The sequence below is a fragment of the Palaemon carinicauda genome, chromosome 14 (genome assembly GCF_036898095.1).
Source record: "Palaemon carinicauda isolate YSFRI2023 chromosome 14, ASM3689809v2, whole genome shotgun sequence".
Classification (NCBI taxonomy): Eukaryota; Metazoa; Arthropoda; class Malacostraca; order Decapoda; family Palaemonidae; genus Palaemon; species Palaemon carinicauda.
In genome coordinates this window covers 24,173,607-24,200,242 of record NC_090738.1, presented here as the reverse complement: position 1 = coordinate 24,200,242, position 26,636 = coordinate 24,173,607, and the positions used below count along the sequence as shown (strand labels likewise).

Genomic DNA, 26,636 nt, shown 5'->3' with positions numbered 1-26,636 from the left:
TATCGGACTAGGTGAACAACTGGCACGAACAGACGAACCCTCGAACGCAACACTGTAACACTTTGCGCATATCACTTTATCACTTTTGATTTTCTGTTTGCACTTATTTCACTGAACTCGAAACTTTAAGTGGTTTGTACCTGAAACACGCAATCCTATCCTTCATTAAAAGGTAGTAATTGCGAAAACAGTATTACAATGTAACAGAAAAACATAATGAAAGATAAAGAATTCAGTGGCTGGAAAAGAGACTAAACACTAGATCAAATAAACTACGTTTAAAATCTCTCACCGCATAAAGCCTGGGAACAAGAATAAAACTCTAGAAACGTTTTACCTTCTTCCCCTATATCGACTAGGGAGAAGAGCAAAAAAAACGAGAACAACGTTACCCGCTTGAACGAAACGTTTATCCTCCTCTCTCTCCCTCCGTCTCTATCTCTCTCTCTCTCTCTCTTGACTTAGAACCTGAGAGATGAGCCCAATTACATATATCGTTAAAACATATTATTTGTTAAAGGAAAAAAACTGAAAGGTTTCCCAAATAAAAAGTTCCTTTATAGAATTAAAACCATTTAAGCTAAGAAAGAATGAACGAAACGCTAGAATCGGTTTACTCTTACTGCAACGTGAAACCGTGAAATACTCTCTCTCTATCGTAACGATAGAGCGCAAGTTGAACGTTCTGAACGTCAACAACTGCGGAGACTAAACAAAACGTTAGTTCAACTTTGAAAACAGTACGAGACTTATCAAAGAAATTCTTTCAAAAACATTAAAATTAAAATAGCATAAATTCTTAACAGGAAAAACGATATGACGAGCTCAATGTTAATTAACTTCGGTTCCAAGTAAGGACCGCCTACTATTAGGAAAGGTCGCATATAAACAATCATAAAAAAAAAATAAGTTTATAATAAAAGGAAAGTTAATCGAAGAGGCCTATAAATGGCGGAGATATAAAATAAAAAGTGAAAGAGAGTCTATACTCTCTTCGACACCAACACTTCCGTCTAAGGGAAGGGTCGGCCATTTAAAAGTGAGAGAGTCCATACTCTCTTCGTCACCATAATTAATTCAAATTAATTCCAAAAGCTTGCTAATCTAAAGATAAAGCTTCCTGAATAGCGAAGGCTAAACTCTAGAGCAAATACATCACCAAATCGTGAACAATAACTCCAGAATCAACAGCGTATCCAAGTAGGTCTAGCCGGAGGCACGACAGAGGAAAAATTGAGTTCTTGTTGACAAGAAGTACTTGAGTACCTGCTCACAGATGGCGCTGTTGTGTACACCCCCACCTGTATAGCGATCGCTGGCGTATCCCGACCGTAGATTTCTGTCGGGCAACAGAGTTGACAGCTACATGATCATCGGGTAAGATTAATATTGAAAAAGTTAATGTCCAATGAGGAGTTTGGTGTCGAAACATTAACTATCTACAATCTAAAAAAATAGAAAGACAACAGTTGATGTTCTATGCTGATTAAAGGAATTAGAAAGTCAATGAAATATAGAAATATCATTACAGTACATGGAACAAAAGTGATCCGAAGGCATGATGGAATTTGTTTGGTGCTGTACTTGCCTTTAAAGCAGTGAGTGAATGTATGATTCTAGAAACTATAAATCATCACTCTGTTTGCCTTTTTGTTTATGTAAAATTAATGATTAATACCATATGGTGAAAATAATCATTAATTTATGCGATATCAGATGCACCACCGACAATATGGCAAAGGACAATCCAGCACCGCCTTTATTAAAGCAATAATAGTGACGATGGATCAAAATTAGCTAATCAGTCATCATAATGTTTTTGGCATGGCATCATTGAAGCTTAATATTGTTGGATTGATTTGCTATTACTTTAGTTTCCTTGAATTATCCATAAGAAAATATCTAAACCATCCAACCAATAAATGTTACTCCTCAATTGCAAATAAAAATTAAAGTCACTTAATAAACTTTTGAGTTCATTCGCAATTCTGGTCAAAGAACGATAATGTACATGTTACGGCTAGTGACTGATAAAATACTGTGTTGCCTGATAACAAAATGAAATTTCAATAGGCTATGACAAGAAAAAAATTAGAAAGCAACTACAGTGGAACCTCTACATACGAATTTAATCTGTTCCAGAACCAACTTCGGATGTAGAAATTGTTCGGATGTAGAAACGAATTTTCCCATAAGAATACATTGAAATAGGATTAATCCGTGGTTGAGCCCAAAAATCCATGATAACTTCTTAATAAACTACTACACATAATTTTCCCATGAGAATAATGAACACTAAATTAGATAATAAACATGTAAATAAGAAGAATTAGCAAAAAATGATAAATAAGAAACGGGTTTTTAGCGTCACTTTACCTTAGAAACTCCAGCGCAGGTGTTGTTAGTCTTCGCTACGCAGAGAGAAGAGAGGAGACGGACGGACGGCGAGGAGGTAGAGAGGTTAACTACGATAAACGTAACACTACCGTAACTTATTCTAACTTACACTAAGTGAACTTTAACATAACTTAGCTTATTTTTTTTATATTTTATATTTTCTTTTTTTCTTTTTGATGATTACGTAATTTTAATCACTATCAATTACATTTAAAATTGACTGAATTGCTTTTGCTTCACTCTTTTCCGTTTTCTGTGTTTCACTTTCTTCCGCTTCACTCTTTGCCGTTTTCTTCGATTCACTTACATCCTCTTCATCGCGAGTTCGCTTCGCAGTTTTTTTAAAGAAAGCATCGATAGATAATTGCTTGGTACGGCTTTTCAGAATGTTTCGAAAATGAGTTAGGCAAACATCATCGAATTGAGAAACTACACGACAAACCTGCAATTTCTTTGGATGGTATTTGTCGATGAAGTCGACCACGTCTTGATATTTTCCTAACACCTCTTTTATTTGTGCTGAACCTAACACATGTTCTACCTCCTCGCTCTCTTCCTCGTCATCACTCATGTGCTCCGACATAGCATGGAGTTCCTTGAGCTCATCCGTCGTCACTTCGTCGTGATGTTCGGCGACGAGTTCCGTAACGTCATCTGTGTTGACCTCCAGACCCATGGACTTGCCAAGGGAGACGATTTCCTCTACGGCTTCCGCTGCACCGACCACGGGATCAGGTTCGGGGTCAAAACCCTCGAAATCTCGGGGAGCAACAGCATCAGGCCAAAGCTTCTTCCAAGCGGAATTCAGGGTCCGTCGAGTTAATCCCACCCAATCCTGATCTATGATCTTCAAGCAGTGCACGATGTTGAAGTGGCCCCTCCAAAATTCACGCAAAGTTAAGTTGGTGCTTTGCGTGACATTAAAGCACTGCTTAAATAAGTGCTTGGTGTACAGCTTCTTAAAATTAGAGATGACTTGCTGGTCCATGGGCTGGAGGATAGAGGTGGTATTCGGTGGAAGATACAGCACCTTTATGAACTTGAATTCATCGAAGATATCATCTTCAAGTCCGGGGGGGTGAGCAGGTGCATTGTCAAGGCATAGCAGGCACTTTAAAGGCAATTTCTGTTCATGAAGATACTTCTTCACAGAAGGGCTGAAAACTTGGTTTACCCATTGCACAAAGAATTGCCTAGTGACCCAGGCCTTCGAGTTGGATCGCCGGAAAACATGAAGCTGATCCTTATCGACGTTGTGTGCTTTAAAGGCCCTAGGGTTCTCTGAATGGTAAAGCAGTAAGGGCTTGACTTTAAAGTCCCCGCTAGCGTTGGCACATAGGCAAGAGTCAACCGATCCTTCATTGGCTTATGCCCAGGCAATTTCTTCTCTTCGGCAGGTTCGACTCGGCATCTTCTTCCAAAACAGCCCGGTTTCATCACAATTAAACACCTGCTGCTCAACGTATCCTTCTTCCTGCACGATCTTTTCGAAGTTCTTGACAAAGTCAGCTGCAGCCTTTGTGTCCGCACTAGCAGCCTCTCCGTGGCGAACAACAGAATGAATCCCGGACCGTTTCTTAAATTTCTCGAACCAGCCACGAGATGCCTTGAAATCATCTGAGGAAGGCTCGGTTGAACTCTCCCCAGCATCACCCTCAGAGCTCTCCTCCTTCAAGTCCGTAAAGATGTCGTGCGCCTTCTCGCAGATAACGGTCTCGGTGATGGTGTCGCCAACGATCTCTCTATCCTTAATCCACACTAGTAGAAGTCGTTCCATCTCTTCTATGATAGGGGTACGGCGTTTGGAAATTATAGTGATCCCCTTAGAAGGTTTCACTGCTTTAATAGCTTCCTTCTGTTTAAGGATTGTCGAGATCGTCGACATATTACGGCCATACTGTTTAGCAAGTTCACTCACGCGGATGCCACGCTCATGTTTTTCAATAATTTCCTGCTTAATTTCTATAGAAAGCATTTCCTTCTTCCTTTTCTCACCACTACCACTACCACTGGCAAAACTAAGTCTTTTAGGACCCATACTTTACGTAAATTACCGTTAAAGGATGCACGTAAAAAATCACGATTAAAACAGAGTTAATAGCAGAACGCACAGAGCACAACTGCAAGAAGCCGACGAGAACAGAGGACTGACCCAAGCCGCGCTAATTGAGCGTCCCTCCGAGGTCGATGTGCTGCCTTCTATCGGCGGAAATAAAAAACACTTCAGGCGCTATGAGCACCGACTACGCGTACGAGTATTGTTTACTTCGGGTGTCGAAAAAAACATTCGGGTGTAGAGTCGGAACGTGTTCGAATTGTACTTCGCGTGTCGAAAAATTCGGATACAACCATACAACCGGTATGACGAAAATTGCTTACTTCGTGTGTCGAAATAAAATTCGGGTGTAGAGTCAAAAATTTGCTCGAATTTTACTTCGGATGTTGGAAAATTTGGATGTAGATACGTTCGTGTGTAGAGGTTCCACTGTATTTAAAACATTGACCCCTCTCTTTTTTACTGCAAATATTAAAGCTATTCTAGTTATAAATACAATTTATTTGACAGTGCTCAAAGTAAACACTTCATCATTGTAATGTAGGCCTTTCTTGTGTTATCATATATTACTTTGACAGATGAACGAAGTTTATACATTTTTTTTTCTCTATAAGGGCAATATTCTAAAATATCAATATTTGAAAAGTACTGTAGGTGTGATTGCCTCACTGCTAAATCATACTGTTTTTTATATCAAAAATTTGTTTCCATTACAAAATAATAATCATCAAGATAAAAAAAAATTAGGCAAGCTAAGATTATATTTTGTCTTTCCAACAATTTTCTTGGTCTAGTTTATATAATGTAACTGAAATGCTACGAAATCTCAAGTCATAACAAAATTATGTTTATCAACAAATTTTTGTAATTCCTAATGTCCGAGCTTCTAATCCACACGGAACTGAGATGGCTTTAATATTTTCTCACAGACCTCAATTAATTTGGATATTTTATTGCATTTACTTGAACTCCCTCTTTTATTTCACAAATACTATTTCTTAATTTCAAGTTTAAATTTGGTATTCATAACTTTAATATTTACAATTGGAACCAATCTACGTGAATATCTATACAATTAATTGCTTACGGCCTGAAGTAAAGTACTGTATAGTACTTGCCTTTAAAGTTATTGTCGTAAATCTCTGTATTTGTCATTACTGTTAATGCATATGTTATTTCTGGCAGGCTAGTTAAATATAATGTTGAAGAGGAGCATTATTGACTTTTTTAATGAAACGTGGTAAAAAACTAAAAACCACAATATTGGAAACAGAACAAATGCCCGGTACTGCAATAAGCTGTCAAAACAAACTATGGTACTTAACATTGGTAAGGGTGAAGTAGCAACGTCAGTCATGTTAAATTAACGAGAAACACTTCGAAAAACACTGTGCAAAAAAACTCTCAACTTGCGGGCAAGTCCCAAAACAGAAGGATGTCCTAGAGGGCGCGCGTGGTAGGTGTCGGTGGGGTAGTTCAACTATGTTCTCTAGGGCCTGTCACGGCCCTCCCCATTGATGAAGGGATTATCTAAATGGAAGACAGCCTGTGAATAGTGGTTTTCGCACGCCTTTGTTATATACACGACACCTACAAGGTGTTCGCGCGAGGGTTGTAACCTCTGCATTCCATGCTTTTATCTTTCTCTAGTATATTTGGAAGATTTATATTAGGAAAGGTACAAAGAAGGACCTTTCACCGGCCGTCACAGGCCGCCTCAGAAAGTAACTTAAAGATGGATTAAAAAAATATATACATATTTTTGCCATTTGGCAATTTTATTCTTTTAATCTATTTTACTTGACAATTATACCTTACAATTGATAAAATTAATAAAAAGATAAAACTACACCCAATTACACTAATTACTGGTATTTTCTGGAGGCAAAGTCGAGGTGCCATTTCTTAATTTCTCCACTCAACCGTTTTACCCTTATGCAGCCAGCTGTTGTTTAATGTTTTCTTGCCATTTGTTTGTTTACTAATTAATCGTGTACATCAACAATGGAAATAGAGTCAGTAGTTCAATCTAAACCATCCTAGTAAATCACAAAATGATAATAATGCATGTCATTTTGAAATTACCAAAAAAAAAAAAAAAAAAAAAAAAAAAAATTAAAGTTATATAGTCACTGGTTTATATACCAAAATTTAAGAAAATTAGCCTACAGCTTCAAAAAAATCTATTGCAAATAATAATGTACTTTCTATACAAACCTACTTCAAACTTTCTTAGGGTTATCAAAATCAAATGAATAGGAATATTACAAAATTTTCGCCATTATAATATAAAAGATTTGCGACTCCCTCATTATACGGATATTTCAAAATTTGAAGCATTTCTGGTCTGAGGAATTCTGGACAAGGGATTCTCAACCTGTATTAGCTTCTAGAAATATTTTTCTTTACAATAACAGACCAAGGACATTTATTACAATATCTTTATCATTCTTTATATATATGGTCACTACATTATGAAAAAAAAAATATTTCATCTACATAGGCTATTACCCTGGTAAGCAGTCCCTTAAATAGTTTGAAACAGGTAGTATTTATACAGAGGTGCTATTTGAACTGTCAAGCACAACACACAACTAAACAAAAATATAAGCACACCAGCAAATAATACACCTGAATTTAACTAAAAATAAATCACTTCTATATCCAATATTAGCTATCATCAACAACAACAAAGATACAGCCAAATAGCCAATAAAACAAAAAGTATGTGCTCCTGCAACATACGTTTTATATTAACTCTTCTCAATATCATACAATAAATATTTACTGTGCAAAAGACATAAAAGTATTTACTTCCAAAAGAGGAAAGAAAAACAAATATCACTGATAATATAGTTTCATGTATGTTACTGTAGATCTCAATATGATACAATTGTAATTTTACATTCCTTTCAAAGTACTGTAAAAGTAAAAGTGCAGTTGGAATATCTCTTTCCAAAAGTCTCCTTTAAAGTGAACTCAACATTTACATTCTGCAACAGATTCAAGATGTTTGCTTGACATGAATTAACCACTGATGTGTGGTCCAGGTTTCAGTCAGAGTTTGCAACTCTGGCAAAGACAGTTGGAAGACAGAGTTCGACCGTGTGGACGCAGTATAAGAAATGAAAAGGTACTTTCCTAGGTCTGATCAATGTATCCATCAATCACTATTCTATTTAACATATTTGAATGTATTCTAATCATATATGAAAATAACACTTATACAGTACTGTACTTAACTGATGAGTAAATTAATAATGATGATATTATCACAAAACTGTTCAAAATATGACTGTAAATTTGGATAGCCTTAATTTTCATAATACTAATCAGCAATGTTCAGTATAGTATAAATTTCTATCTATATTTATGTTTAGGTACATTACATCACTACTTGTTCATATAAATGTCTATCTATATTTATGTTTAGGTACATTACATCACTACTTGTTCAAAGTTTTTATCTAAAATTCAATCACAGTCCAAATTTCAGGCACTAGTTTATAAACAAGGCGAATCAGTGATGTGACTAAAATGATTTTATATATCTAAACTTATATACTGTTCATTTGAAGATTTTCAAGAAGGGTTATTCTGCATCACTATAAGAAGTTTCAGTTTTTCATCTGAATCTTCTTTTTCCAGCCTCAATTTTTTTCCTGAAAAATAAGGGGCCATAAAAAGAAAATAACATCAATACAGATTTATAAATATCATCCTATTTGTTAATGATTAGAAGACTTGGATAATAATACCATGCAAGGATACCCTCAACATTAGGGTACAGGTAGATCAGAACTTCATTTCTTGTGTAGCCTTGATTGTGGTTTCAAGAAATGGGGTTGAATTAAGCAGAAGGACATAATTGCACACTAAGAGTTTGTATCATAAACAAATTTTGATACTTCACAAACTGTACTGGTTAGACTTTATATCACTTGATTCCCTGAATCACAATTCAAAGGAATCAACCTACTAAAGAGAAATTCAAACTACCTGATTAGAATTAAAGGAGCCATTAACAAAAATACCACATACACCAAAATAATGTTTAAAAAGGGCAAGATCTGTGCGTACATTTTAAGTCTCATTTGCAACCTCTACAACCTAAACAAAAAGAGATAAGTAAGATCCACTGTCCTTTAAAACATAGGAATATTTGCACATCTCAAACTCATAAGATATCAATTTTCCCTATTCATTTCGATCAGCATATTTAGAATACTCTTCAGCAGTTTGATTTTTTTCTCTTAAGTTGTGACAAGAGTCAAATGTAGAGGAGGAGTTTGTTAATTAAATAAATACTGTACTTCAAATACAAAATTGAGTTCTGAATACAAATCTACACTTTACAATTACAGTATACCCTTGTTCCCCATATCACCATTTATTGGAGCCATAATCTATATGGTACTAGATGAAGTTCTTACCTACAAGGAACTCAAGTTTGAGAGTTCTTCAAAGGTGGTGTAAATCAATAAGCAGACAATCTTCTAATTTTTATTTGGGATTGTTGAAGATAAAAGAATAAGAGGGCGCCAAAAACATAAGCTGAATATATATATGCAAAGTTTCTTTTTTAATAGTTTGCTGTCTTGATAAATATATCCGAGGCAATTGCCGAATGCAACAGATACAATGGAAGAGGAACAGAAAATGGGGCAGTTTTAATCCCTTCTATGCAGCAGAAGACAGCATGTCTTTTTGAAGACTCCAGTGAGTGTTCCAACAAAAATGTACATAGAAAAATTCAAGTAATTTGTACAATTTCTAATAAAACATGATTTGTTGCCAGTCCATCTACCTAATTGAACACATTTCGACCTGATGTTCTACAATATTGAACATGTACATCGACTTCAGTTTGATCTATTTCTTTAAGGTCGTAGGTTGGCCATGGAACCAGCTACCGCTAGAGTTATTGGGTCTTTTGACTGGCCAGACAGTACTACATTAGATCCCTCTCTCTGGTTATGGTTAATTTTCTATTTGCCTAGACATACACCGAATAGTGTGGCCTATTCTTTCCACATTCTCCTCTGTCCTACACCTGACAACACTGAGATTACCGAAAAATTCTTCTTTGTTCAAGGGGTTTCCTACTGCACTGTAATTTTTCAGTGGCTACTTTCCTTTTGATAAGGATAAAAGACTCTTTAGCTATGGCATGCAGCTCTTCTAGGAGAAGGACACTCCAAAATCAAACCATTGTCTCTAGTCTTGAGTAGTGCCATAGCCTCTGTACCATGGTCTTTCATTGTCTTGAGGTACAGTTCTCTTCCTTGAAGGTACACGCAGGTACACTATTCTATCTTATTTCTCTTCCACTTGTTTTTTGAAGTTTTTATAATTTATATATGAAATATTTATTTTAATGTTGTTACTATTCTAAAAATATTTTAATTATTCATTACTTCACTTGTAGTTTAGTCATTTCCTCACTGGGCTATTTATCCCTGTTGGAGCCCTTGGGCTTATAGCATTCTGCTTTTCCAACTAGGGTTGTAGATCAACTAGTAATAATAATAACAATAATAATATTAATAATAAGAGAGTTGAATTTTATTGCTGCATCGGCAAATTCAATTTCTTATCCAATTTCTCAATTTTACGGACAATTCTCTTTTCTGGGTTGCTACATTCAGCTAGCAAGTCGGCGAAGTTCATCAGGTAGGTGAAAAATACAGTTCAGGTTAAGACTCGATGTATTTAACACAAGTACAAGTAATCCTCGAAAAATATAAAGGACAAAGTCAGGTGTAGATCGCGACGCGTTTCGGAACTGCTTGCTCCGTCTTCAGGAGAGAAGTGAGGCTGTGGCTAGATCAGGGGCCTTATATATCCCGGCGCTGGTTTGTAGAAAGGGGCCTCGAATTTTGATTGGCAGAGCGGAGGTTATAGGCTCGGGTGGCTGAGGTACGATGAGCTCAGCTTGGTCTCCCAGGCTGAGAGGTGGGAAGGGATCCTGAATTTTGATTGGTCAGGACGCGCGCCGAGACAGCCAAAAAGTCAGGCAAGCTCCTCTCTCGCTCAGCAGATTGGGATTCCGGACTTTGCTCGCCGCCAAAATCAGCGCTCGGCCGGACGATTTCTTCATTTGAAGGAGTGTCAGGATCGGGGTTGTCATCATTCTGGGGGTCCTGTTCTTGATTCCTAACGTTGATGCGCCGACATGATGGCAGGAGACACATCTCTTGAGTCGTATTCAATGCTGGTTTCTCTTTCTGGATGAATAGGGCTTCCAATATTCGTAAGCGCCTGCTGTCCGGGGCGCTGCCGATAACCTTGGTATTAGCGACGATGCCTGCTCGACTAATTTGGGTGTTATGTCGCTGTAGGGCGTGATTCCTTATAGCACCCTGTTGGACGTGACACGAAATCCTCTTCGAAAGCTTCATTGTAGTCATACCGATGTATTTGCCGGGGCATCCTCGGACTGGGCATTGATAGGAGTAGACTACATTCGTCTTCCTCAGAGGGTCGTTATCAGGGGGTGCTGGATTATTCCTCATAATCAAACTGCGAGTCTTAGCAGTCTGATAGTAGATGATAAGTTTCACTTTCGTGGTCTCGTCGGTAGGTGACACGTTGTTGGTGATGATTTCTTTGATGGCCTTCTCATCCCGCTGATATTCTGCGTGCATGAAGCCTCTGTAATATAGTTTAATATCACTAGATCCGTTGGTGGTGTCGGACCTATCTCTGGTGTTGTCGGACCCCTGGCTGGTGCTGTCGGACCCATACCACTTGTCAATAGCTGCCCCTCACTTCACGATGGACTTGCTTGTTGGTATAGCCATTATTGATGAGGACCTGTGTGGCCCTTCCCAGCTCCTTGTGGGTGTCTGTCCATGATGAGCAGTGTGACAAGGCCCTGCGTACAAAGGCCTTGTAGCGGGCAGGGCATTCACTTTCGGCATTCAAACACATGCCGAGATTTGTAGGCTTGGTGTAGACAGTGGTGTGAAATCACTCGTTAGTAGAAGAAATCAAGACGTCCAGGAACGGGAGGCTGTTGTCCACGCTGTTTTCGAGGGTGAAGTGGAGGACGCTGTAGTCCTCGAAGGTCCTCCTTAAGTTCTCAATGGCTTCGGTGGAAGTAGCTTTGACAAAGGTATCATCAATGTAACGAAAGTAAGCGAGGGGGCACTCGACTTGGGAGAAGACCCTCTCCTCTACTACTCCCATGTAAAAGTTGGCAAAGAGCACGCCCAAGGGCGAGCCGATCGCCATGCCATCCTTCTGTAGGTACATGTGCCCACGATGCAGATGGCAAGGAGGGTTCGGAGGGCTTGTTCTGGGATGTTCAATTCCGGTGTCGTCTCGTCCCTGTAGACTCTATCAGCGATAAGGTCGATGGTTTCATCAACTGGGACATTGGTGAACAGAGACTCGACGTCCATCGATGCTATGAACCCTCACCGCGGACGTCCTTGATCCTCTCTAGGAATTTGGCAGAGGAGGCCACACAGTAGCGGTTGGGGACATATGGCGTCAGAATCGCGTTCAGCCTCTTGGCCAGCTGGTATGTCGGCGTAGGGCATTGACTAATGATTGGTCGAAGTGAGTTGCCTTGTTTGTGATTCTTTACATTGCCGTAGAGGTAAACAGGTCCAAAATCCCCCGAAATCATGGGCAGGTGTACGGCATTGGTTGCAGCGTTAATGGCCTCGATAGTGCGATTTGCCTCCCTCTTGATGTCTTCCACAGGGTTGCTCGTGAGGTGCTCGAATTTAGTCAGGTCGGCGAGGATGGCGTCCAATTTCTCGTAGTACTCTTCGGTGTTGATGAGCACAGAAGCAGCTATCTTGTCAGCCCGTCGGACGGTGACACCAGCAACTTGTTTAAGCTCTTTAGCAGCAGCTCTCATCTCCTTAGAGACGATGCCGCTGCTGTACCTGCCCCTATCAGTAAGGGCCTCAGCGAGCAGAAGCGGCTAAAGGGCGTCAGTCGTCCGGAGGGCACCACGTTCTTGAAGGTTGAGGGTGGAATCTAGGAGTAATTCTATCTCCAGGCGCTTGTCGGTTGTTCTAGGTCGGGTGATAAAGTGACAGTTGAGGCCCATCTTAAGGATCTGCTACTGTGCTGGCGTAGGGACATAGCTGGAGATGTTGATGTATTCCTGGCGGGCCTCTGGGATCTGCAGCTTCCCGCCATCAAGGGTGACCAGCTTCCTCAAGATGGTCATCACCTCTTCTTCAAGTCCCTTTCCTTAAGGACTTGTAGGGCATGGACAATGTTGTTGGGGTAGCTCAAGCCACCCCCCAGGTCCTCTTCATGGTTGGGGTTGTCTAAATCAGGGCGTCGATCATCGGGGGCGTCGTCATCAGGGGCGTCCTCGTCCTCGGGGTCGCTATCAACCTCGAGGGGGACGTCAGTAGCGAGCTGAGCTTCTCCTCCATCCCTCAAGCTGGCCCATTCATCGTCAAGGCGGACCCGAAGGGCGTAGAGCTCGTCCTTCAGGGCCTTCTTTTGCTCCAGCGTCAACTCCAGCAAAAGAAGGCCCTTAGCATTTGCTACAACTTTGTCCATCTATATTCCACTCTTTTTTGGTAGTTCTCCTCTTCTTCCCACCCTCTTCTGTCTATAACCTTTCCCTTCATAGGTGTTTGAACCTCTTGATTCTACCACCATGTTTCTTTTTCTGATTGCTGCTTACCACTTGTCCTCCCACACACCTCCCCTGCTGCTGGTATCAGAATATCTTTCATAAAATCCTATAAATCTTCAGGAGATTCTGACATTCAATATACAGTACATATCTCTCTTCTCTGACTCTTTCCACTTTAACTCTTAACTCCCTTCTCCCCATCAGCTTTCAAGTTTTGATCCTCCTATTCATGACTTGAGTTTCACTGTCATTCCTTCCAGCCTAAAACCTGCCACTACTAAATAATATTGAGCTATAATGGATTCATATGGAATAGCCTTACTGATATTCTTGTCTTCCTTCCTAAACAACATGTGGTTAAATCATCTCATTTTGCACACTTTCATGTTACCAGATGACCTCTCCTTTTCTCAAACTGTGTTTTCAATACAACTAGATTCATAGCTTCTGGTATTTCCAAAAATATTTCACCTTGATTTCTCTTCCAAAACCTATTCCTCCATGTGCACCTTCAAAGCCATAAAAACTCTCACCTACAGGGGTATTCTTGTCCCGAGATAACACTAACTTCATTTCTTGGAACTCTATGTATTCTTTTAATTTCCTTCTGATTTCCTCCTCCACTTTACTACACCAATCTTATGGGATATATGTCAAGATATGCCAAATTCTTTTTCACAAACTTTAAGCCCGAGGCTGTCACTGATACACTTGACCTCTGACATTTTCATGAAAATCTAGATGGAGAATAATTCCTAACTCATTTTTTCTCCTTTTATCTTACCCTATATAGTATCCTCAAGCTTTCTTGTATTTTTCCTTTTCCATTTAGTTTCTTGCAGACATAGAATCAACTTTCCTTCTCTGCATCATATCAAAAAGCTCTCTTCCCTTTCTTGTGAGGCTACCAACATTCCACTTTTCAATTCTTATTTTTGGGCTCAAGCCATGTCGTCCTGATGGAAGGTTCTTATAGGTAGCTTTCTAAGGGCTATTTGGCTACAGTGATATTCCCAGAGAATTAACCTTTAGGTCTCCAGAATTCTAACTCCTGGCGCGGATATCCTTAAAATTTCTCTTAAGGATATCGCATGATATCAAGGGACGTACATCTTGATATGACACATAGCAATCTTCACCCCGAATAGCGTTTTCGTTTCAAGGGGGAAGAGTGGCAAAAATAAAAGGGGAGCCGTTATCAAGGTTACCCTACCTCCCGTACTACTATTGAGTATCTAGATGGTGCAGTATCCAAGATGGCGCTCATTCCAATTTTGGTAGCGATTTCGCACGGTGGTGTTCCCTGTTGATCTAACGTTTTGATCGCTTTTGAGAGGATTTAATATGCATAGCTTCTTTTGCCATTGGAAAGTTGCGTATTTATTCTTTACAGTGTATAATTTTTAGCTCCTGCTTCACAGTGAAATTAGAGTAATTTATTGTGCTGAGGAGCTAGGCCTGTCACCGGAGGCGTCATGGGCGCTGTCGTTCGTTATGCATGTGTTATTTAGTTAGCAGAACGACTTTCCCGGTTGTAATACCATTAATAAATTATGAAAGCTAATTAGGCACAATTATACTAGTAAAGATATATATTCTATGCATAATTTCCTCTTCCTTTTGTCGATCATATACATTAGAGTTTCGGCGATTTAGGTAAGCGAGATCTCGTCTCGCGCTAGGCTACCTAGCCTAGGGGCGGTAGTATACTTTCAGACATTATCCCCGTTTACCCTAGTGTATCGTTTTATTGATTCAACGGGAGATAGTACATCTCCTAGAATTATATAACTCGATACTTGTCTCTTGTGGAGACTTAAGGGTAATCCCTCCTTCCCTCTGAGTGCCGCCGCAGGCGGTAACCCTATCTGGTCTTGCCATAGAGTAGTTCACTCCGGCTTGACTAGGCTAGGGTTTTCTGTCTCCCACCTTTGCCGGCGAGATCCCGGCTTTGGTTTTCAACAGAACCTCAGAGTATTCAGTCTTTCTGCCGGCAGCAGAGCAGCAGGGTGAGTAGTCACTCCCCTGCCGGCTTACAGCTGTCTTCGCGTCATCACAGAGAACCCAAAACCTTCATTTCATGATTTTCTCGCCCTAGCGGTTAAGAAAAGATTTGGGATCTCAAAAGGCAGTATAGATTTCTTAGAAGAATACAAGTCTAAGTCAACTAGAAGACAATATGAATCGTCTTTGAAAAAGTGGGTTGCTTTTGTTAAAGCAAAACGACCGAAAGAAATTTCAATAGACTTCTGCCTGTCCTTCTTTATCCACCCTTCATAAACAAGGTCTGGCAGCCAACACGATAACTACGTGCAAGTCAGCCCTGACTAGACCTCTTCTATACATCTTCTATACGGGATCTTTAACAAGATCCCGAAGGCATGCGCTGGACTTAGGCCTGCAGCTCCTCCGAAGCCCATTTCATGGTCTTTGGACAAGGTCCTACATTATGCTTCATCTGTGAACAATAAAGATTGTTCTCTCAAGGATCTAACCCAGAAGGTTATTTTCCTGTTTGCTATAGCCTCAGGGGCTAGAGTTACTGAAATAGTAGCCCTATCAAGAAATGAGGGCCACATTCAGTACACAGAAGTGGGAGAACTGAATCTCTTTCCTGATCCAGCCTTTCTCGCCAAAAACGAGCTACCCACAAAGTGATGGGGTCCCTGGAGAATCTGCCCTCTGAAGGAGGATGTCTCTCTGTGTCCAGTAGTGTCTAAAGGTCTATCTTCATAGGACTTCAGACTTCTGGGGAGGACAGCCCTTCAAAGGAGAAACTTCAGGAACAAACTTATCCCTAAAACAACTGAGGGCGAAGCTCACCTACTTCATTCGCAGAGCGGATCCTAACAGTACACCAGCAGGTAATGATCCGAGAAAAATTGCTTCATCACTGAACTTTTTTCAGAATATGGACTTTGAGCGTCTTCGCTCATATAGTGGATGGAAGTCCTCCAGAGTGTTCTACAAACACTATGCAAAGCAAGTCCACGAACTGAAGCATTATGTGGTGGCGGCAGGTAGTGTATTAAAACCTGTCGGCTAGCGCTGCGATGAACAGTTAATTGGTAGGGACTATCAATTAGGGTGAAAAGGTGTTGACACTTCCAGTGTGATACCTTTTAAGTGAGTGTTACATGGTGACACTAAGACTATTCAAAATCTCAGGTGTGGAATAATACAGATAACACTTGTGCCGTGTGTACATAGTACACAGTGTTGATGGTATACAACATTTACAGAAATTAAATTACGAAAATTTATCAAAAATTTTCAAATTTAGAGTGGCACTCATCATTTCTTCCCTTTCAGAGAGAAAAATATTTTCTGTATACGTTGTACGTATAATTAACTTAACACGTTACACTCGTTATTCCATTTGGTCATTTATTCGAAATAAATGTCTATTAGAGTGTAATTGCGTCTTATTTCGCCCTGCAATTACAGTGAACCCTCGCTACTTCGCGGTTCGACCATCGCGGATTTTTTCCATAACCCATATATATACAGTAATATATATATATATATATATATATATATATATATATATATATATATATATATATATATATATATATGTATGCATGTATTTATGTATATATGTAGGTATGTATATGTGTATACATATAAATATATATATATATATATATATATATATATATATATATATATATATATACACACACACACACACACACACACACACACACATATATATATATATATATATATATATATATATATATATATCTAAAGTAGGAAGATGTGATGTAGTTCTAAGGGAAAAGTATGGGAAATATGTCTGGGTAATAAGCAAAGCTCTACCTCCAGTTTGTTTCTACATTATGATCAGAGATAAATGTAAACAAAACATTGGTTGCCATTTTTTATCGTGCTTTTTAGCATGTTTAGGAAATGCATGATATAAAATCACCTTTAATATTTGTGCCTGTTTTAGTTTAGGGTACTGTAGTACATGCATTAAGTGTTCTGTACATTAAAGGGTAGTTTGTTAACAGTACTACGTACAAGGGAAGGTTTTAAAAGTCTGAATATACATGTTGAATAAATAGGTAAATATGGTGTCACTACTTCGCGGATTTTCACCTATCGCGGCCGCGACTGGAACCTATCTACCGCGATAAACGAGGGTTCACTGTAGCACATTAAATATGCCAGAGTTCTCTTACTCATTTATTTAAGTAAACCTCAAATTATTGTATGCTTACAAACAATGGATATAGTTGACACTTAGTTGTTCCGATAACATACACAAACCGTGAGACCTTTTGTATATCTAGTGGATACTTATGTTTGTTCATACAATATATGCAAATCTTGAGACCCCTTTTCTATTTTCTAGTATGACTCTTCCCTGCAGGGGGCAGGAAGCACTAACATTGTCCATGATTACAGTAGTGGTAATGACGGATAACGGTAACGTCATTTGTCTCAATGGTCCGGATAACCAGAGAAAAATTGTCCCAAGGTTAAGGCACCTATGAAAATCCACAGATACAATACTTTCTAGTAATTCTCTGGTAACCTTCCATCAGGACGATATGGCTTGAGCCCAAAAAACAGATTTTGAGCGAAGCGAAAAATCTATTTTTGGGTGAGATAGCCATGTCGTCCTGATGGACCCACCCTCCTTTTCTATAGAAAAAGCCTTGGCAGGATCCCTCCCGAAATTACTATATCTGTAGCACCATGCTCAATGCTACAAGGAATGAGCACCATCTTGGATACAGCGCCATCTAGATACTCAATAGTAGTACGGGAGGAAGGGTAACTTTGATAACAGCTCCCCTTCTATTTTTGCCACTCTTCTCCCTCGAAATGAAAATGCTATTCGGGGTGAAGATTGCTATGTGTCGTATCAAGATATATGTCCCCTGATATTATGCGATATCCTTAAGAGAAATTTTAAAAATATTCGCGCCAGCAGTTAGAATTCTGGAGACCAAAAGGTTAATTCTCTGGGAATATCACTGTAGCCAAATATCCCTTAGAAAGCTACCTAGAGGAACCTTCCATCAGGACGACATGGCTATCTCACCCAAAAATAGATTTTTTGCTCCACTCAAAATCCGTTTTTTCCTTACTTGGCCAATCCTTTGCTCTCTTTACCAACATGAGATTTTTATCTAACAGTAATAGGACATTATTCCTATTTCCTCCATGATGCAGTTATTCTTTCTTACTACACTTTCTACTTCTACTTTACAAACTAGTGTTTTTATGATAATTGAAAGTAATGTAACAGATACATACTAAAGGTGAGTTACAAAATTCCTCTTGAGTTGGAACTTCTATGCTATAACAATTCAAAAACATGAAAGAAAAATTTCTGGTTTCCAGACATAAAATAATAAAACTTTGGGAGGCCTATCTTTTTTTTTTACTTTCTGGATTATATGAGTAAAAACTTGATTGAAAACTGATGCAAATCCTCTTACAAGAACTACACATAATTACATTAAATGTTGTCTTATGGCATCAGTTTACTCCTTAGGTAAATATAAATTACAAATGTGTAATTAAAAACTGTTTCTTAATCACTGTACAATAAAGTAGTCACAAGGCTATAATAACCTGACACAATATTTAAGGTCAAAATTAAAGTGAAAGTATGTGCATTCATTATTAACATAAAATCTTAGAACTTACCTGCAGAAACTACGGCTTTTGCATTTTCTACTAATGATATTAAAATTCCATCATCATCATGAGAATCAAGTACTGTTAATGTCCCTTCTCCTTCGATGACATAGAAAGTCTGGAAAAAAAAAATTAATGTTAAGATTTATGTATACTAGGACAAAACAATGCTATAGGAAATCATATGAAATTGCTGGGAGACAAGGAAAAAATTTAAAAAATTAAACTCAAGAAGAAAATGCAAAAGAGAATCTCATTAATTTCAGAGGAATATACAGTGCTTTTGTTGTTAGCTTCAATTAGAATCGGTTTGGCATATATTAGTTCCGACTTCAAGTCGATCAGCCTGAGACATTAAATGGAAAAATAAAATCTATGTTACCACGTTATATAGTCCCTTACGTCGAACTCGACATTGAACCATTACAATATATATATATATATATATATATATATATATATATATATATATATATATATATATATATATATTTACAGGATAATTATATTTACTTTTAAATCATTATTATTTTCTTGATAAATGTTTTCATAAATTACTTACTGTATTTCATAAATAGAAATAATAAAAAAATATATATTTTGTAATGGTTCAGTGTTGAGTCACTGCACAGTATTTCATAAATAGAATTAAAAAAAACTATATATATATATATATATATATATATATATATAGTTTTTTTTTTAATTCTATTTATGAAATACTGTGCAGTGACTCAACACTGAACCATTACAAAATATATATTTTTTCTTATTTCTATTTATGAAATACAGTAAGTATTTTATGAAAACATTTATCAAGAAAATAATGATATACATAGCATAAAAAGTAAATATAATTATCCTGTAAATATGAAGCAAAAAATGCTCTACGTCTAACAAAATTGTTTTGATTCTCTCGAAGGCCTATATTACCATAGAAGTTCTAACGTGTAACTTTATCCCAATGAAGCACTGTTAGCTTTGTTAAGCTGTGAAGTCAAACAATCATTTTGTTAACAATTCATTGTACTTAATGATTATTTTAAGGCTTAAAGTAGAAAAAGAGGGGTTAACTTAAGTACTGTACCTCATTTAAAATAATGACAAGGATTACAATATTAACCCCTTTCCTACGATGACGTATGGTACATAGAACAGTACATCAAATAAGCCTATTACAAGGGTGTATGACATATTAGAAAAGGGATTTTGACGAAGGAAAAATCTATTTCTGGGGAGAGACCTGTGGCGCCCGGCGAAAAGTCCTTCTTGTATACCTTTTCTGATAAAAACCTTCCAATTATACCAGAGAAAGATAAAAGCATGGAATGCTGAGGTTACAACCCTCGCGCGAGCACCTTTTGGGTGTCGTGTATAAAGCAAAGGCGCGTGAAATCCACTATTCACAGGTTGTCTTCCATTTAGTTAATTCCTTCGCCAAAGGGATGGGCCGATACAGAGGCCCTAGACACATCCCCATCGCCGCACCACCCACGCCACGACGCGAGCGCCATCTGAACAACATCCTTCTGTATTGACCATGATGGCTTGGAAAGGAAAGGGTGGGATCGTGTAAAATAAGGGGAAGGGTTTCGCCGGGCGCCACAGGTCTCTCCCCAGAAATAGATTTTTCCTTCGTCAAAATCCCTTTTCTGGGTCGAACCTGTGGCGCCGGGCGAAAATGTACCAGAGAATGCCTTCCAAGCCCAACAATAACTACTAATTTAATAAGGGGAGAGAAACAACACCATGTAAAGAAAATCATATATAATTCAGGTAAGTAGGCATAAAATATAAACTAGCCACAGGGCATAGTGATAACAAGGAAACCTCTGAGTATCAGAGGAAAACATGCAACAAAACTGACATGGCTAAGAATATCCCAACTTAATAACAAGGGAAAACAATAATAGTTACAATCATATTAACCTACTGTAATATGTAATACACTTAGGGCTAACGAACCACCAAGGAAGCGGCGTCGTGGTGCGAGTGGCGGGTAGGAGGGAGAAGAGAAGAGATGGATGAAAGGAAGAACAAAAGATCAATGGGGAGAGATAAGGCTCCCAGCTGCAACCGTTGGATATTTAAGAGCCTGTAAGTTCTTTAGATAGTGGCGTTTGAAGACCATAGGAGATTTCCAACCCGTGTACTTCTTAAGGTTATCAAAGTCCATATTCTGGAAATAGTTGATGGAGGTAGCTATCGATCGGATATCATGAGCATGGGGAAATGAACCCGGATTGGCTTGTTTAATGAAGTATAGGATCTGTTGCCTAATGCCACGTATGGAAATGGTACCTCCTTGTTCTCTGATAAACAAGGGGCCAGACGATTGGGTAGCAGTCCTGGCTAAAAAGGCCCTGAGAGTGGTGACCGGACATAGAGAAGTATCTTGGAGAAGAGGAATAATCTTCCAAGGGGACCACCTATTTTGGGGGTCCTCGTTCTTAGCTAGGAACGCCCTGTCTGGTGAAAGAAGTACCTCACCTGAAGGGAGGAAATCCATGTTCTCTGAGTTTCGTGAGAGAGCTGCTAGTTCTGAGATTCTGGAACCCGAGGCCAAAGCTGTTAGAAATAAAGTCTTCCTAAGAAGAGTGATATAAGAGCAGGATTCGTTGTCCGTGTCGGAGGCCAGTTTGAGGACATCATTTAGAGACCAAGAGACCTTTTGAGGACGGACCGAAGGTCGAAGCCTAGCACATGCTTTTGGAATAGATGAGAAATAAGACTCCGCCAGGTTAATGTTAAACCCAACCAGGAAGACTTTCCTCAGAGCTGACTTAATGGTGGTTATAGTGCTAGCTGCTAGGCCTTTGTCAAAAATGGACCTAAAGAAGGAGATGGCTAAATTAGGAGTCATAACCGAATGGTCTGAAGTCCTTAAGAAATCCGCTAGTTTCTTAACCGCCGAATCATATTGGCGAATCGTTGAGTCCCTTTTGTCTGATTCTATAAAGAGGACATTATCTGGGTCGATGTTTGCGTCCCTACGTGCCGCAAACTTCATGAAATCCACAAAGTTAGGGTTTTGGCTATCCTTGAGGAATCTGACACAGTCCGTGTTTGGACCACCTGGGTCAGTTTGGGGAATGGGATCCGGAAGGGACGGAGTTTCAACTCGAGGAGGAGAGGAAACCAACTGCTCTTTGGCCAGTGAGGTGCCACTAAAGCTACTACCCCGTTGAAGGAGCGGAGTTTGTGCAAGACTTTCAGTAGAAGATTCACTGGAGGGAATAAGAAGATCTTCTGCCAATGGTTCCAATCCAGGGTTAATGCGTCCATGGCATAAGCCTGAGGGTCCAGGTTCGGTGTCACATAACACGGGAGTTTGTGATTGAGTCGGGTCGCGAATAGATCTACCTGGAGACCTGGAACCAGCCTGAGTATCCACCGGAAGGAGTGCATGTCCAGGGACCACTCCGATTCCAGTGGGCTCGTCCTGGATAATGCGTCTGCTATCACATTCTGGACTCCTGCTAGGTGAGTTGCTGACAGGAACCAGTCTTTGTCGGCTGCCAAGGTGAAGATAGTGACTAGGATCTGATTCAGGTTGGGTGATTTGGACCCCCCCCTGTTGAGGCAGTGGACTACGGCCGTACTGTCTGAGACTACTCTGATGTGGGTCGACCTCGGAGGGGAGATTCTCTTCAGGGTCAAGAACACCGCCATGGCTTCGAGAACATTGATATGGAACTGTCTCATGGCGGGTGACCAAGAGCCCTGACACATCTGATGTTGGGAGTAACCCCCCCAACCACTCAGAGACGCGTCGGTATGAATTGTCACTTGTGGAGAGGGGAACTGTAGAGGAACTGACTTGGAGAGGTTCCTCCGATCGGACCATGGTCGTAGTCTCATTTTCAAGACAGAGGGGATCTTCGAGGTCTTGTCTCTTAAAGGTATTGTCGCCCTCTTTCTCCAAACTCGATTGATGTCTTTGAGTTTGGCTTTTAATAGGAGATCGGTCAGTGAGGCAAACTGGAGTAGGCCGAGGACTCGTTCTAAAGCTCTTCTGGACACCTGTTTGTGTTTGAGAAAGTTCCTGACCTTGGAAGCTATCTCCCTCACCTTCTTGGGAGGAAGGGAGAGCTTGTGCTTTGAGAGGTCCCAACGGATGCCTAACCATTCGAAGAGGCTTGATGGTTGTAGGCGGGACTTCCGGAGGTTGACTTGGAAGCCCAGTTTGGAGAGAAAATGGAGTACCTTCGACGTAGCTCTTTTGCATTCCTGGTGCGACTGGGCCCAAATGAGCCAATCGTCCAGATAGGCGACGATTTGTATCCCTTGGTGTCTGAGTTGCTCGAGCACCGTCTCCCCCAGTTTCGTGAATACCCTGGGGGCAATGCTGAGACCGAAGGGCATGACTTTGAATGCGAAGGCTCTCTTGCCGAGACGGAAGCCTAGATAAGGAGAGAAGTTTCGAGCTACTGGGACATGATAATAGGCGTCGGTAAGATCGATAGAGGTGGTGACGGCCCCACGGGGAAGTAAGGTCCGTACCTGAGAGATAGTCAGCATACGGAACTTGTCGCAAAGGATGTAAGAGTTGAGCTTCGACAAGTCCAGAACTACCCTCAACGCCGACGAGTCTTTCTTCGGGACTGTAAACAGGCGGCCTTGGAACTTCAGGGATCGAACCCGCTTGATTGCTCTCTTCTTGAGTAACTCCGCAGTGTACTCTTCCAGGATGGGAGTGGGTCTCTGGAAGAAGGTCACCGGTGGAGGAGGGGATCCCTGTGACCATTTCCAACCCAAGCCCCTTGATATTATGCTGTGAGCCCATGGACTGAAGGTCCAATGATCCCGGAAGTGATAAAGTCTCCCTCCTACCGGCATCACATCATTGGGAGGGAGTGAACTTAGGGCCCCTCCCTCCACGGGAACCCCTTGCTCTGGGCCCGCCGCGTTGGCGGAACTGTCCTCTACCTCTGGAACTCCCTCTTTGGTATCCACGAAAGGAACCGGAGGGTTCGTAGGCAGGGTTGTATGCAGGTGAGGGCATCCAAGAGGGGTTGGGCTGTGTACCAGGGGGAGCAGCGAGGTAGACTACCTGCTGAGGAGGCGCCTGTTGTCGAGAAGTCGAGGCCGCGGAAGGCTGTGGGGACGAGGTACCCCGGGCCGCTTTGTAAGGACTAAACCTCAGCTTCTTCTTGAAGAATGTGTGTCTCTGGGGTTCGAACCTCTTTTTGGCTGAGAGACCCCACCTTACCTGCAAATTCTGGTTTGCCCTCGCTGCGTCCTGAAGAACCTTATCCACCTCGGTCTGAGGGAAGAGGGTCTTACCCCAGCAGGAGGAAGCTATCAGTCTGTTCGGCTCATGCCTGATGGTGGCCTCCGACAGAACGAACTTCCTGCAACTAACCCGTGCTGACCAGAAGTCATGGAGATCTATTTGGTAGGATAGCAGCTGGTTCTTTGTGGCGACTCTGAACAGCGTTTCCTCTGGGTAAAGAGATGCAAGGGACTCCATGGAGGTGATGGATTGGAGGGACCTAGCAAGTCTAGTACGGGTCTCGAACTCAGTTTTGAGAAGACTCTCTATTAATCTGGGAAGCTTCTCAGAGAAAAGAGTAGAGGCACAGTCCGGGTCTAGTTTCCCCACCGTGAAGGTAGAGGCCGCAGCATCCCAGGCTGCCGAGGAACCCGGAATAAGCAAAGAGGTGGGGTCCGTCTCCTTGAGAGCCGGCATGGAAGAGCCTTCTTTGATGGCCTGTATAGTCAGCTCTGTGACTTTGTCTATGAGCGGCAAAGAGATGGAGGCCGCTGTCGTAAAAATAGTGTAGGAACCCTTGTGAGGGGTGAGCTTTGAGTTAATACACCCCCACTCTGATAGTGTTCTGGCCCAGATAGCCTGGGCCTGCTCTTTTGGAAATATGACCGTTTCCTTCGGTACCTTGTCCATACGGACCAATGCATGTTCCTTTAACCGTACAAAACCATTGAACGGGAATGCTAGGCCAGGGGGATAGAACTCCAGGTCCTCTAGAGGGCGGGTGCCCATGCCCTCCAGAGTTAGGGAGCCACCTACGAATGGAGCATGCAAAGCAAACCGCCAAGGATTGTTTTTATCGAAGGGCGGCAGCTTCGATGCGTCTGGGGCAGAAGGGGGAGGGAACTGAGTTCCGGCGCGGATCAGAGTAGCCATCATATCCTTAATCTCTGTTATTGCACCAGAGTGATGTTGAACTTGATCCCTGACCAATCCTTTGATCAGTTGGATGGGGAGGAGATCAGCCCAGGGTACCTGAAAGTCACCCGTTGGTTTTTTCTTGGATTTGGTAGACTTAGACTTCTTAGGAGTAGTGGTTTTACGAGGAGCAATATGAATATCAGGAGCTGTCGAGGGTCCGGGGACCGGTGACGTTGATACTGGCAAAGCTGAAGTCTTATAAGTTCGAAGTGGCTTCACCTTGGGTCGTACGGAGGCAGAGGGATCCCGAGGAGAAGCCTTAGAGTTATCAAAACCTAGAAAGGAAGAGGTAGAAGAGGGAGTAGGAGAGAAAAGGGTTTCCACCAACTCGGCACCACTTACCTGCTCGTCCCTGGGTTCTACGTCTATATCCAGACCAGCCATGTCCATTGGTACGAGGGTTTCGTCCTCCACGGAAATGGTAGCCCTGACTTCTTCAATTAAAGGGGCAGCAAGGTCAGGAGAGACTGCAGCAGTAGTCGAGCCTGGGAAGAGACGGGAGGCCATATCCCCATCGAGGAGATAGGGAGCGCCAGACGGGGCATTCCTGCCAAAGCCCGACACCCACGGCCGAAGAGTAGCCCTTGCTGACCGAAGAGAGACATCATCGGCCTGTAAGATTTGCAGTGATTAGTGATGGAGGAGGGGGTTTGCCCTCCTAAATATACTGTGTATATCATATTCATGTCTATATTAGTGTCTGCCAACGAGAAATAAGGAACAAAGGGAAAACCCACTTACATCATCATTCAGCAGAACTGACGACAACTCGTAACAGAACGAGCACAAATCCGGGAACCACACTGGGTATTGGGCCTGTCCCGGTTCCTGGATAAAGGGAATGGAGCAGTGGGCATGAGACCGGCAGAGGTCATGCCCAACGGGGTCGCTGAACGAGGCAGAGCATCCTTCAGCAGTACAACGGGCCTTCTGTAAAAGAAAGGAGACATGAGTCTGGTGATGCTTGAAACTCTGATAAGGGATAAAAACCTATTATTTTAGAGTTCTGGCACTCACTGAATTACCTAAGCACCCATATTGCCTTGACCAAACAACTAACTATTAACTTTAAGTTGATACTGCCCCATACCATTGTTGGCACTTTAAAATTCAATTGTCTGTATATTTGTAATGCACCCAATTCTGTTAATGACATAAGGATAATAAGCTTAAAGTAATCCGCCGACCTCCAAGGGTCGGGGAAGCAGTGACATGCCCTTAAAATAAATACAAACACCAGCCTTAGCTAAAGGCAAGGCAAATATAAGTGTGAAGTGTATGGGCGACCTCCGGTGAAGCCGGAGCTCCGGTGAGGCCGGATCGTAATGAAATGTCCTGAATAAAGGAGCCTTAGCTAATTAGCTAAGGCAACTTTAAGTGTTAAGTGTTTGGGCGACCTCCGGTGACGCCGGAGGATAATGAGATGCCCTGAATAATTCAATTGTGGCTAATAATTCAATTGTGAAAGATAAAAAGCTAAGTCGTAGCTAAAGACTAAAGCTTAGATTATAGTAAAGCGTATTTACGATCTCCGGTGAGGCCGGAGGGAGAAGAAAGGTCCTGAATAATTATTGTGAATAACAACACAGTTGTAATAACAAAGGCTATTGTGGATATGGCCGTGGCCTGAGACCGAAGTAAGGGCCACCGGAGGGTCTTATCTAAACAATATGAAGCCCGTCCCATGTAGTAAACAATATAAATATAACAATAGA

At 41.0% G+C, this 26,636-nt stretch overlaps 1 protein-coding gene across 2 annotated transcripts in view; it reads right to left on the bottom strand.

The window, feature by feature from the left end:
- Nucleotides 1-6,894: 6,894 nt before the first annotated feature.
- The window catches only part of LOC137653485 (uncharacterized), a 191,270-nt gene continuing 171,528 nt past the window's right edge, over nucleotides 6,895-26,636 (bottom strand). For both annotated transcript variants that reach the window (XM_068386930.1, XM_068386929.1), the window contains 2 exons: nucleotides 18,738-18,846; nucleotides 6,895-8,115 (listed from right to left, as the gene is read on the bottom strand). In XM_068386930.1, coding sequence (XP_068243031.1) covers nucleotides 8,036-8,115; nucleotides 18,738-18,846 — 189 coding nt within the window. In that variant the 3' untranslated portion in view covers nucleotides 6,895-8,035. The remainder of the gene's footprint in view (nucleotides 8,116-18,737; nucleotides 18,847-26,636) is intronic.